The following is a 13,662-nucleotide window of genomic DNA, read 5'->3' on the forward strand; positions in this document are numbered from 1 at the left end:
GCTCTCTCTCCTTGGCTTGTCGTCCTTCAGTGGTATTTTGTCTCTCTGCATCTGTGTCCTAATTTTTTCTTAGAAGAGCACCAGTTTTGTTGGATTAGGGCCCACCCTAGTGACCCCATTTAATTTAATTACCTTTTTAAAGACGCTGTCTGCAAATACAGTCGTATTCTGAAATACTGGGATTAGGACTTGCACATATGAATTTTGGAGGCGCACAGTTGAGCCCGTAACACATGGTCAGTCTTCAAGAGGGCATGGGCAGTGTGAGTGGGAGAATATTGTCTCTACATAGTCAGTCTCTGTTTATTAAACTGCTGCTCTGGGTCTCAGCTTTTCTGATTCTAGCTTTATGTTTAGTCTGGCCTTCAGTTCGTGTGTACAGTGTATCTAGATCTGGAATCCTTATTGGAACTTAAAGTCACAAAGTTGAAGCCTCTTCCTGTTGAGGAGGTTCCCCTTTTGTTCTAGAAAATGCTCTTTATGTTTGGCATGAAGCAGCTGTGTTGGGGAGAAACTGAACAAAAGAAAAACCTTATAGATTTTTCTGTCATATGAACCTGCCATGTATCTTTCAGCACTTGTACAGAAGTCATTGTTGGCGCTAGAATGTGACTGGTACTAGGTTTCTATTGCTACCATGACAAATTACTACTAACTGAGCGGCTTAAAATAGCACAAATATATTACCTTATAGTTCTATAGATCACAAGGCTGACACAAGTCCCAACGGGTTAAAATCATAAAAGATGTCAGCAGGGCTGAGTTCCACACCCTTGTCTTTTCCAGCTTCTGGAGAAATGCCTCCAGTCCTTGGTTCATGGACCCCTTCATCTATTTTCAAAGCCAGCAATGTAGTGTCTCTCTGACCCTGTTTCTGTCATCCCATTTCTTTCTCTGACTACAGCCAGGAAAGGTTTTTCGCTTTTAAGGACTGACCTTTAATCACATCTGCAAAGTTTCTTATGCCACAAAAGGTAATGTATTTATAGGTTTGTGGGGAGGGGCATGTCATTATTCTGCCTGCCACATGGTCCCAGCTAGGTTGTCAGCATTTCTCCCTCAACCCCCCTCACATTTTTTTTTTTTTTTTGCTGTACGCGGGCCTCTCACTGTTGTGGCCTGTCTCGTTGCGGAGCACAGACTCCGGACGCGCAGGCTCAGCGACCATGGCTCACGGGCGCAGCCGCTCCGCAGCATGTGGGATCTTCCCGGACCGGGGCACGAACCCGTGTCCCCTGCATCGGCAGGCGGACTCTCAACCACTGCGCCACCAGGGAAGCTCCCCCCCTCACTTTTTATCTTTGTCCTTTCATATTATGGGGATTGCTTGCCATCTCAGTCAAGTGATCCTGCATTTGAATGAGTACTAATCGTTATATTGTATAGTAAAGCCAGAGGAGAGAAGGTAATCCCTCAGTTTCCAGCTTGGTGTGTATTGTCACACACTTACTTTTTCATTGTCTCCTCTTACCTCACTCTCTCTAAATTAGGATTATATCAAGGATTTATTCATCTGTTTTCTGAGGCACAACACCAATGCCTTGGGAAAGAGAATGGGGTCTACAGTTTGGTTTTGTATGCACTGTTAAGTCTCAGGAACTCCTTGAAGTTTGTGATATATTTCAGAAATACCCATTATATAAATGAAAATAGAAAAAAATTTACCTGAGACAGGAATTTTCGGGGAAGTAGAATAATTTTATTTTAACTTAATAATTTAAGGTTGAAACGAGTGGTTCTCAATATACGTTCCATGAACGAACCCCGTTCAGAGTTACTGGGGGCATGTGTTAAAAATGCAGAATGCTGGGCTCCACTCCAGACTTACTGAACCACAGTCAAATTTTAATCATTTTTATTTCCGCTGCTTGCTAACATTCATGCCAGCTCATATGCAAGCTGACATTTTAAGTATTGCTTGAGGCTCTTGCCTGAGCATTGGCAGTTAGATTGCTTAATCATATTGATGACACGAACCAGCAAAACAGCAAAAAGTTTATATTATTTCTTTATAGAATTTGGTTTTTCATTTGCAAATAATGAGTAAATAGCAGCATAGAGTATGAGTATCTGTATATTATAAATATAATTAAAAAATAAATGCTGAAATGGGAAATATTCATAACATTTGTGGCAGATAAAGATTTAAAATGTTCTTAGTATTCAAAGAACAGTTTCAATTCAATGAGAAAATGTTAAATGTGAAATATACAAATTGCCTAAGTGGTCACAGATAATTTAAAAATGAAGAAATGAAAATGGTCAGTAAACTTATGAAAAATGTTTAATGATATTAGAAAAGAAATATAAATGAATACTACTTGATAACATTATTTTTAAATATATTTATATATTTTTAACTTTACTGTATATTTTATTTATTATATATTTTACATGTATACTTTAGATACACACACATATATGTGTGGAAAGATAATACTGTTCCTTTGATTGCAACAAAACAAACATATTTATTATATGTCACTGGGGGGTGGGGGATTGTTAATTTGTTCATCCTCTCTAGAAGGGCAGAGTTCCAATACAGATCACAAATTTTAAAAATGTTCATCTACAGACTGCCAACAAACACATGAAAGAATGCTCAACATCATTAATCATTAGAGAAATGCAAATCAAAACTACAATGAGATATCATCTCACACCAGTCAGAATGGCCATCATCAAAAAAATCTAGAAACAATAAATGCTGGAGAGGGTGTGGAGAAAAGGGAACACTCTTGCACTGCTGGTGGGAATGTGAATTGGTACAGCCACTATGGAGAACAGTACGGAGGTTCCTTAAAAAACTACAAGTAGAACTACCATATGACCCAGCAATCCCACTACTGGGCATATACCCTGAGAGAACCATAATTCAAAAAGAGTCATGTACCAAAATGTTCATCGCAGCTCTATTTACAATAGCCCAGAGATGGAAACAACCTAAGTGTCCATCATCGGATGAATGGGTAAAGAAGATGTGGCACATATATACAATGGAATATTACTCAGCCATAGAAAGAAATGAAATTGAGCTATTTGTAATGAGGTAGATGGACCCAGAGTCTGTCATACCGAGTGAAGTAAGTCAGAAAGAGAAAGACCAATACCGTATGCTAACATATATATAGAATTCAAGAAAAAAAAAACGTCATGAAGAACCTAGGGGCAAGACGGGAATAAAGACACAGGCCTACTAGAGAATGGACTTGAGGATACGGGGAGGGGGAACGGTAAGCTGGGACAAAGTGAGAGAGTGGCATGGACATATACACACTACCAAACGTAAAATAGATAGCTAGTGGGAAGCAGCCTCATGGCACGGGGAGACCAGCTCGGTGCTTTGTGACCGCCTGGAGGGGTGGGATGGAGAGGGTGGGAGGGAGGGAGACGCAGGGGGGAGGAGATATGGGAACATGTGTATGTGTGTGGCTGATTCACTTAGTTGTGGAGCAGAAACTAACACACCATTGTAGGGCAATTGTACTCCAATTAAAGATGTAAAAAAAAAAAAATGTTCATCTAGTGAGTGATGTGAAAATTTTCCACTATATATTCCGATGTGAAAAGGGGTTATAAAACAGTCTATGTTATTGTCCCCAGTTTGGACAGATAATATTATACATGCATAGATGTAAAGAAAAGGACATGGAAGAATATGCATCAGGGTGCTGGTGGTGGGGTACTGCCACTAGCACCTTGGGTAGAGCCTATTGGTTTTCTTTGTTTTTGATCTTACATTTCAGTGCTCTCAAATTTTCTGATAGGAAGTACTGCTTTTTGTAAAGATTTTTAAAAACTTTAGAATATTGAGAAAATATTTTTTATTTCTCAGAAACTTTAGACTGGAATGGTAGAAATGAGAGATATGAACAAGGTAAAAGTTGATAGTGATTACTATTAACTTCAAATAAAAATTCCCAAGGTTCCAGAGTTGAGACAGTGCTAAGTAGTATGATAATTAATTTTATCAATATATACCCTCCTTATCTCCTTTTTGAAACTCTCTTACGTTTCCATATGCTTTTGTCCTTTACTCTCTTTCAAAGCCTAAGTTTTCTCCTTCTCACATGCTTCTAAGTCTTTGTAAGTCTTCAGTGACAACAAATGCATTGCATGTGACACCTCTTGTTAAAGAAGGTCTAATCTTTTTAAAATGTTTGCTTAATACCAAGTCTTTCATTTATTTTCCAACAAAGATCTATTAAGTTTTTACTCTTGGCTGTGAGAAGTTTTTAATCCAATGAATTAATGTCACTTCTGTGCCAGGCTACTTGGTCTATGGTGCCATTATCACAACTGGGTAATCTTGTTAAATTGCTTTTTGTAGATGTTATTTTTTTGTCAGCCAGATCTCCAAGAATGCACTCATTATTAAAGCTTTAATTATCATGAAGTTTTTAAAAAAGAGTAATTTTTGACAGAGACATTATGACTGGAAGAATTTTATAACTTCCTGATTTAATTCAAAAGCTTTATCTTGTTCATAAATCTTCATAATGGACTCTTCACTGTAGCAGACTTCTTAATGATACACTTTAATTACTATCATGGGAAAGAATGAGAGAAAAGAGAAGGGAAACATGTAACATCTTTTCTCAATTGTGTTCTGTTTCTAATTCACGTTTTAGAAGTCCAACTATGTCCCAGACCTGGAGAAAGTATTTTAATTCTGGCAGCCGTTAGTAGCTCATTGGCACTTCAGCATCAACTGTTCAGAAGCCTGCCAGTAGATTGTTTAAAGCTTTTAGGCCTCAAGGAACAGCTGGGCTTTACAACAGTACTGTTTCAGATTTTACATTTCCTGTGAAATACATTTATATGATTTGATATGCTAACTTCCAGCTAGCCAGAAAGCCTTAACCCGTTGTTGTGCAGTACATTATAAGTGGGACGACCACATAATGTATTGGCCAAACCAAGGCACTTTCACAATGAAAGAGGATACTATTAGTAATTACACTAGGGCAAGACGTGTGAACTGGGCTATAGTTTCTGTTGTCTGTAAGCAAATTCCAACTTAGGTGATTCAGATGGTTCAACCTTCTTAACAACATAACCACACCTGCAAAACCATATCATTTATCTATAAACCACCTCCAAACCTAGTGACTTAGAATAATTGCTGTTTTATTAATGTTCTTGATTCCCTGGGATGGCTGGGGAGGCTGGACTTCTTGGGACAGCTTAGCCTTTCTCCATAGAGATTCTCACCCTTCACACATTGTTCACATTCCACATGTAAAATATGCTCATCTCCATCCTAGGTTTCCAAAAATGTCATCCCAGGAAAAGCAGCAGGCCCACAGTTCAGGATCCTGTCGTCTAAATCAGGTCTAGATGCACATGAAGACCTTCCTTGATGTGGCTCCTCCTGTGTGTTCCCACGTACCAAGCATACAGTGGTGAGGCAGGGACAGAATGACTGCAGTCAACACTCCCTTTCAGAATGGCAGGAATAGGAGTCATATGGCTCTAAGTGGTTCATAGCAATTCTGAATTCCCAGTGGACGTATGTTGCCAGGCCACCTACTTGAGGAGCAGGGAATGTTCTTTGAATAGTCCCAGTTCTTCTTCTTCAGAGTGGTTCTGTAGTTCATTGTTCTCCTAGGCTTTTGGCTCTTCTGTCTGGGCTCTTGGCTCTGTCCTCTGAGATAGTCTTCCTGTTCCATAAGAAATGGCCCCATTGCATCAGAATGGCTCTCTCAGTCTGCTTCCTGCCTGTGGAAAGTGGAGGATCCAGTGAAGTATTTTCATTTTGAAGTGTCTCTGTGTCAATTAATCCAAGTAGTACAGTACCTTTAAAAATTTCTTTTCGGCTTTCTGTATATCAGATTATAGTCTACTACATTAGATAAAGGCCCTACTCACAGTTCTTTTCAAAATAGGCCTTCTCCCTATTATTGGTTGACATATCAGAGTGCTGTGGTACCAGTTCCACTGAACTAGGCAAAATGGTCTCCTAGGCTCCACTTTAAATCATTCAGAAGCTTTCAAAAGAGTTATTACAACCACACACTTAATTTGTTCTTTGACCACAGGCCTTATTTTACTTCGGAAATCTTTTGCAGGCAAGTCTTGTGTCCTCTATATTCTGTTTAAATGTCGCTCACAAGCTGAACATTTCCTTCTTTAGTTCATGTCCGTTTTAACCTTAGCACACAGCCAGTTTATGCGTTCAGCATTCTGCCTGGAAATCTTTTTAGTCAGATTCACAAGTGCGTCAGGTACATTCTTCTCTATTCTAGGTTACTGAAGGTGGCAGTGTTGTCAATTGTTTCACTGTTATGTCAAACAGATTGCCATTTTTCCCAGGCTGTAAAAAGTTTGTCTTTGTAAATTCTTTCAGCAGTATTTTGTGGTTTCCAGTGTATAGGCCTTCCACATGTTTCGTTAAATTTGTCCCTGTGAATTTTATGTTCTGGAATGCTATTGTAAGTGGAGTTGTGTATTTTATTTCATTTTCAACTATTCATTGCTAGTATATAGATATACATTTGATTTGTGTAAATTGACCTTATATCCTACAATCATGTTAAATTCATGTATTATTTCTAGTGAATTTTTTGATAGATTCCTTAGCATTTCCCATGTACATGGTCATGTGTGTACAAATAGAAACAGTTTACTTCTTCCTTTCCAATCCTTATTCCTGTTTTTTTCTTCTTCTTGCCTAATTTTAATGGCTAGGATCTCTAGTATGCATAGTGTTGAATAGAAGTGATGAGACTAGATATCCTTGTCTTGTTTCCAGTTTTAGGGGAATAGCATTCAGTCTTTCACTGTTAAATATGTTGTTTGTTGTGGGTTTTTCACAGATGCCCTTTATTAGTTTGAGGAATTTCCTTTCTATTCCTAGTTTACTGGGAGCTTTTGTTATAAATGGGTGCATATTACTGTATATAAATTATACCTCAATTAAAAACTGATTTTATTAAAAAATTACCTATTCTAAAGCTTAAACAGAGTAGTGTTGCCTGATATATGTGTATATATATATATATATGTGTGTGTGTGTGTGTGTGTGTATCAGTTTTAGAAAAAATCTAAGAAAGGAATTGCTATCTTTCCATTTCCTAAGCTAATATGATACTTCAAATCTCAGTATTATTCTTCTATGTGATGAGCTTTGCCTTTTGAATTTTACACAACTGAGAGATTTTAATACCTTTTCTCTCCTCTAGAATAAGACATAAGAATAACAGTAAAAACATAAGAATCTTTTAGATGTTTAGTAATTATATTTCATATTCTTATTTATAAGCACTGTAGCTGTATTATATATAATAGTAAATAATAACTCTGTAGGTTAATTCTGAATCAGTATAGCTAGATTTTATTTCCATTTCTATTCTTTTTGTACAGATGAGAAAACTGAGGTTCACTCAGAAAGAGTAAATGACTTGCTTTTAGTTATTTCTATACTTATGGTAACTTTTTTTATAAATAGGAGTTACTTAAAGATCCATTGTACATTGGACTCCGGCAGAGAAGAGTGAGAGGTCCTGAATATGATGATTTCTTGGATGAATTCATGGAGGCAGTTTCTTCCAAGTACGTATAATCTTTATTTTATCTATTTTTAAGTTAAATTTCAAAAACTTAAAGATCACCTAACATAATAAACTGTAAAAAATATCCAAGTATGGTGCAGTATGTTTAACAACTAGAAGTGATTTGAATGAAATATATATATCTCCTCATAACTGTTGCTGGCCAAATGATAATCTCATGTGTCTCCCCCGCCAAAAGTTGTCTCTGTTTCTATCCCTGAAGATACTTTTTTCTTACAAGAATCTTCAGATTCTGTTGTTCGGGAGGCATGATTACGGTGAATGAGGCAGTGGCTAGTGCCTGAATTACCTGAGCAAGCCTTTTCATGATAATTGGCAGTCTGTACTTCGTTTCTGGCTGCTGATAAAATCTGGTCTTCCGTCATCTTTGTGGGTGAATCTGACTCTTGTGGTAGGAGAAGCAGAGGAAGAAGTGAGCATGAGTTAGTGCAATCCACAGGGTCCAGAATGGAGCAAGATCCATGAATCTCTGATTAAATCGACTGTATTTGGTTAAGATGCAGTACAATATTTCACCTGGTCTAGGTAGCATTTAATTGTGGACCCAGGGCTACTGTAAAATTTTCCACTTTTTTTCCTTCAAGGTAGAGACTTCTGCCATAATTTAGTAATACGTTCTGAGAGAATTTTGTCACACCAACAGTCATCCCATTTGTTTCTGTATAGCCACAGAAACCATGTACTATTTAAAAACATATCTGTTGCTTTGGTTTTTCATAGAAATGAACTCATCACTAGAATCAATTGTAACTATAGGCGTACTTCTTGTTTCTTTTTTATTACAAGGTTTAATTTTAAGAAGTTGAATTCAACAGCCGAAAATGCTTTCATCAGCTTGCACAGTATTTAGAATATTTTGAATCTCTTATTACCCAAGATTTTGTGCAGAGTATATTTGCCAATTAGTATGGACTACTTTTTTGCCATTAGTATGGACTAGTACTGATTTATTTATTGTTATTATTTATTAACTTAAACTTATAATAAACTACACTTACTCAAAGAAATAGTTGAGAAACTCTACAGTTTAAGTTCAAGATTTCATGGTACAGTTAATTGATAGTAGTTTTTCATGTTTAAATTCCTTACCCTGTAAAATTTATGTAAGTTTTTGAAATTGTGTGTAACTTTATAGGTAGCAACATTAATCAAGAGATTGTATAGAGAATACTGCAAGGCTATATGAAAGAAAAGGAAATTCTCAACATATTTGTTTTTATTTTCTGTTTGTGTAAATAAAACCTATCTTTATGTCGATAACTTAAATATACTTACAAAGAAGCTGTTAAAACAAGTTATGAACTTAGCGTGTATGGCCTATATACTTAAATGCTGTTAAATAAAATGAATATTTCCATAATCAATGAAAAGCTTTCCAGATGAAAAGCTAATTTTGAATAAGCTGTGTCAGTCTAGAATCAGAAAAGCTGTTGTTGTTTATTTTTAAATGTTGAATTGAGAGGTTACCTAGGATCTATAATAAGGAAATGGGGTTTGACAAGAGTCAACAATAATTTAAAATGCAGAGACCACCTATAAATCAGGAATTATACTTCTGGGCTCTTCCCAGAGAAAAATCCCACAGACTTTTCAAAGACACTTCCTGGCAGGACACTACTTTGGGAAAAGTTTTCTAGTAATGAAACCTAGTACTACCAAATTAAATTGGGGAGTAGTCCTGAAGATAAGCCCAAGATTATTTAAAAAGGAAATATAACTTACATTCAAGGTGGAAAATGCCTGTTACAAGTTGGCTTAGCCAGGAATCTGGTTCTGAGATGGAGATATTAAGGAGTATGCTTGGAATCAACCCCTTTGGAGAGGGAGGGGACAGAAAAAGAAGTGGATAAAAGAGAAGTTGAGCTGCAACGTCGACCGGCCAACAGCCTTGGGACCACCCCTGCATGCTATTTAGACCCTTAAGGAAAAACTAATTTCCATTCCCCACTCCCCGAGCAACATTATGTTGGTTTTATAATTTACTGTCTTGTCAGGGTTGGGATGGGGCAGTTGCAACTTCTTCCTCTTGGCTCTCTCTGCAATTACATATCTTACCTCATAGGCCAAAGATTTGATACGGGTGTTGTGGCAGTCGCCAAGTATATGTCTATCCTGGTTCTATATTTGGGGACTGTGGAAATCACCACCGCCTGGGTCTGTGGTCCCAGTGGCTCCAGTATGGACTAGACCTTGACCAGGGCACCATTAATTACGGGCCTTCATACGCTTCTAACGTGGAGGGACAGCATATTGATGCTTCAGGTCTCCTGGTATCACTGTCAACTCTGTGCCCTCAAAATGTTTGGGTATTCCCTGTCCCCAGTGCACAGTGGCTTGAATAAAGGGCTATAGGTCCGTTTGGGGAAGGATTGGGGGAATTATTATCTTGTATTCTCTCTCTCTTTTTTTTTTTTTTTTTGCGGTACGCGGGCCTCTCACTGTTGTGGCCTCTCCCGCTGCGGAGCACAGGCTCCGGACACGCAGGCTCAGAGGCCATGGCTCACGGGCCCAGCCGCTCTGCGGCATGTGGGATCTTCCTGGACCGGGGCACGAACCCGTGTCCCCTGCATCGGCAGGTGGACTCCCAACCACTGTGCCACCAGGGAAGCCCTGTCTTGTATTCTGGCCATGGTGTTGCAAGATCCTCCCTTCTGGAGACTAGGCTGCTTCTTCCATCAGTGAGTCCAAAAATTAGCGAAGGTTTGGAAACCGAGCATGTGATTGGGACTTCGTTGGGGCAGCTACCCTCAGCTTTGTGGTCATACGTCTTTGATTTCTTTTGAATGTACCTATTGAATAGTAGCCTCATTAGCTTCTTATTTTGTCTCTAGGGATGCCATACTCCATGAATTAGGTCAATAACTGTGGGTCAGCACCCCCTGCACACCAACCTTGCCACTCTCAGGATGATTGTACCTACCTGGCTTCTGGTGGCTTCCGGTCCTCATCTGGTTCTATTATCCCCATTGCTGTTAATGAGCCTGGTTCCATAAAAACCTTTCCTCTGTCACTTCTGACCTTCAGAAGAGAGTCACCACGCAGAACCTAGCAATGTAGATGTCTTCTCACTAATACATTCCTCATGGCTTTGGTAAGTGGTGTGTTTTCTGGACCTTCCCAGGCAACATCACCATCCAGTGGGGTTCTGGCCTTATGTAGCATGTGCACCCCAGAATGCACTCTCTGAGCCTGTACTCCCCTCTTCTGCCACCTGCCCCCGCATTCTTAGCATTTCAGCATTACATGAGCTGTTACTTGGCCCCTGTTTTTAGGAACCATCCTAGTAGCCAGTTTGTGCCGTCTCCGGAGATTCTTGCTGGTTGTAAATCTTGCATCTCAGCACAGTGCCCTCAAATCAATAAACCCTCCCTATCTCATCTAAATTCCAGCCCCTTTGATTAAACACCCTCAGCATTTCATCTTAGATGCACTCTCCTTGCTAATGTAAACTTGCTAGGTCTTGCAGTTCCTTTCTCAAATAAGTAGCCTCTTTCTTTTCCCTTTATCGGGCGTCTTACATCCCAGGTGGGTTATATTGTGATATAACCCTAGTTGTATAGGCCAAAGTTTCTGGAGAGGAGGTGACGGTGGACAGATGGGGGGTTACAGAGGCACAGGTGGTCTTACGGGAGAGAAGCCTCTACCTACATCATCCTGAAAAAAGAAGGGGCAGGCCACTTTTGTGGGTTCAGAAAGTTCTGGGGAATCTGGGAATTCAGGATTTTGGGAGGCATCAAACAAGACATCTCATCCCATGTGGCAGGATCCTGTTCTTTTCCAGTCAGGATCCTCACTTAGCACATCTTCTGTGCCTGGAAGTTAGGGAGTTTTTGACTACTCTGACGATTAATCCCTGTTCCTGGCCATTACCTTTCTTTGCCCAAAAGCTGCAAGATCTGAGAGCATTTTTGTATCTACCAGAGAGTTCCTCTGGCTTTCTTGTTGGTGGTTACTTGCCCTTAGCTTTTTTTTTTCTTCAAATTTACAAATGCATTCTTTTTTTTTTTTTTAATTCTATTGGAGTATAGTTGATTTACAATGTTCTGTTAGTTTCAGGTGTACAGCAAAGTAAATCAGTTATACATATATTGCCCTTAGCTTTTTATATTCTTTTTCCATTGTCCTTATAGTTTTTATTTCTCCTATGTTTCTCAAACATCATTCTGGCTAAACTGTTCCCCTTCTGCTGGTATACCATCCCAGCCTACCTCTGGTGAGAGCTTTAACAGGTGGATAGCCACCTTGTGCCAGGGGTTCTCTGTGTTCCCCTGGGGTTGGGCTCCTCTTTGCCAGCCAGGCAACTAGTGACCTAGCTGCAAAGCCCCATCTGATCACCTGCTTTCTCAGACCACTCCTGGTACCGTCCGTCACAGATTAGGGTACCTGGGAAACATATTTTGAAATGACCTTTACTATTCAGAGGTTTATAAGAAGTGCCCTACCCTGTGGAAGGGGTACCCAGGCGGCAGGAATGGGCACAGGGAAAAACTGAGCTGGGACGCAGCACAAGACACCGTCCTCTGGCCCCACGGGGAACTCTGCAACTACAGTGGCTTTTCAGAATTGTCCCCAGTTGGACTGAGATAGCCAAGCCTTTCTATTCCTACATCAGTTAGTCATTGGATGTGTGTCACCCTGAGAAAGAGCGTGACCTATGGTGTAGTGTTCTCTGTAGCTGAGGCAACCCCTGGGCAACAGTGGGGGATCTGAGGGCCATAACACAGTGATATTTAGATTAAGATGAAAACTGAGCAGAAAAAAAGTTTTACGGTTTGTGATAAAGGCAGGTGCTAGAATCTGTAGGGTGGACCATATTCCTGATATTCTGTTATAAGTCAGATGATAGACAGATGCTAGCCTCTGCATAGTATTTTTGCTTTGGAAACATTGGCCATTGGAGCAAACCATTGAGTTGCCCCAGGCAACTGTGCCCTAACAGAAGCTAGATCTCTCCAGTAAGAATGTCGTGTCAATCTATTTTTAATTTCTCATTGTTTTGATTCATTCATTCATTTGGTGAAAGCCAGGCACTGTGTTTGGTGCTGGGGATATGGGGCTGAGTCGGACAAAAATAATCCCTGCCTTTCACGTAGCGTCTCTATTAGAGGAGACAGATAGTAGACAAGAAAATATAAGCAAGTGAAAGAATGAAATTCATAGTGAATGCAGTGAAGGAAACAGGAAATTGGACTGAGAATAATAGTGACTTAATTTATATAAATCAGATGAGTGTTATAGATACCAGTTACCTCTTCTATGAAGTCCGTTGTCAAAGTCATGATACTTTTTAGTCATGGTCCTTTTGTTGAAAATTAATAGGAGCTCTTTGATTATAGTTAGGTAAATTCATTAACAGTGGAAAACTGAATTCAGAAAGTATTGATTGATTAGCCTGGATACTAAGTAGCAGCTCCAATGGAGTACCACAGGTCTGTTTCCCTAGTATTTGCCTTTTCAACGATTTTACCAGTTGGTCCTAGTAATTCTACATCTGAGAATATAGGTTAAGAAAATAATCCTGAATAAGAAATAATTTCTATGCCCGGATATGTTCACTGAACGTTTTTAGTACATGATTTTCTTCCCTCTGCTTCCAGAATAGCACACCCTCCTCGCTTTCCTTCTACCTCACTGGCTGCTCCTTCACACTTCCCTTGGCTTCTTTCTTTTCATTCCCTTGACCTCTATACTTTACCGTACTCCAGGGCTTGGAGCTTTCCTCGTTACTTGGTGACCTCGTCTGGTCATTGATCTTTATATCTGTGACTCCGAAATCTGTGTTTGGAGTCTGTACCTCTCCTCTGAACTCCAGGATCATAGTCTGCTTCCTCCGTGATACAGATCTGCACTAGAAAGAAAGAGCCTTATGGGGCGCATGGGGAGCTGGACTCCCGACCTCCCACCCACCCCACCCCGCTCCTGCTGCAGTATTTCCCACCCAGTAAGTGACAGCCCATTCTTCCTGTTCCTGAGATGAAAATCACTGGCGTTAGCACTCTGTACCATGCTACTTGCAAAACTTGTTAGCTTTAACTTCAAAATGTATCCAGAAACCAGCCATTGCTCGTTGTCTGTATTGTTACTTCCC

General features: G+C 39.6%; 1 protein-coding gene across 1 annotated transcript in view; it reads left to right on the top strand.

Moving 5' to 3' along the window:
• The window catches only part of ME1 (malic enzyme 1), a gene marked incomplete at its 5' end in the record, with an annotated part of 192,052 nt that overhangs the window by 86,018 nt on the left and 92,372 nt on the right, over positions 1-13,662 (top strand). Inside the window, one exon of the mRNA XM_082855428.1 lies at positions 7,451-7,554. Within this exon, the coding sequence (XP_082711554.1) occupies positions 7,451-7,554 (104 nt within the window). The remainder of the gene's footprint in view (positions 1-7,450; positions 7,555-13,662) is intronic.

Source organism: Leucopleurus acutus, assembly GCF_964270905.1.
Source record: "Leucopleurus acutus genome assembly, chromosome: 15".
Taxonomy (NCBI): Eukaryota; Metazoa; Chordata; class Mammalia; order Artiodactyla; family Delphinidae; genus Leucopleurus; species Leucopleurus acutus.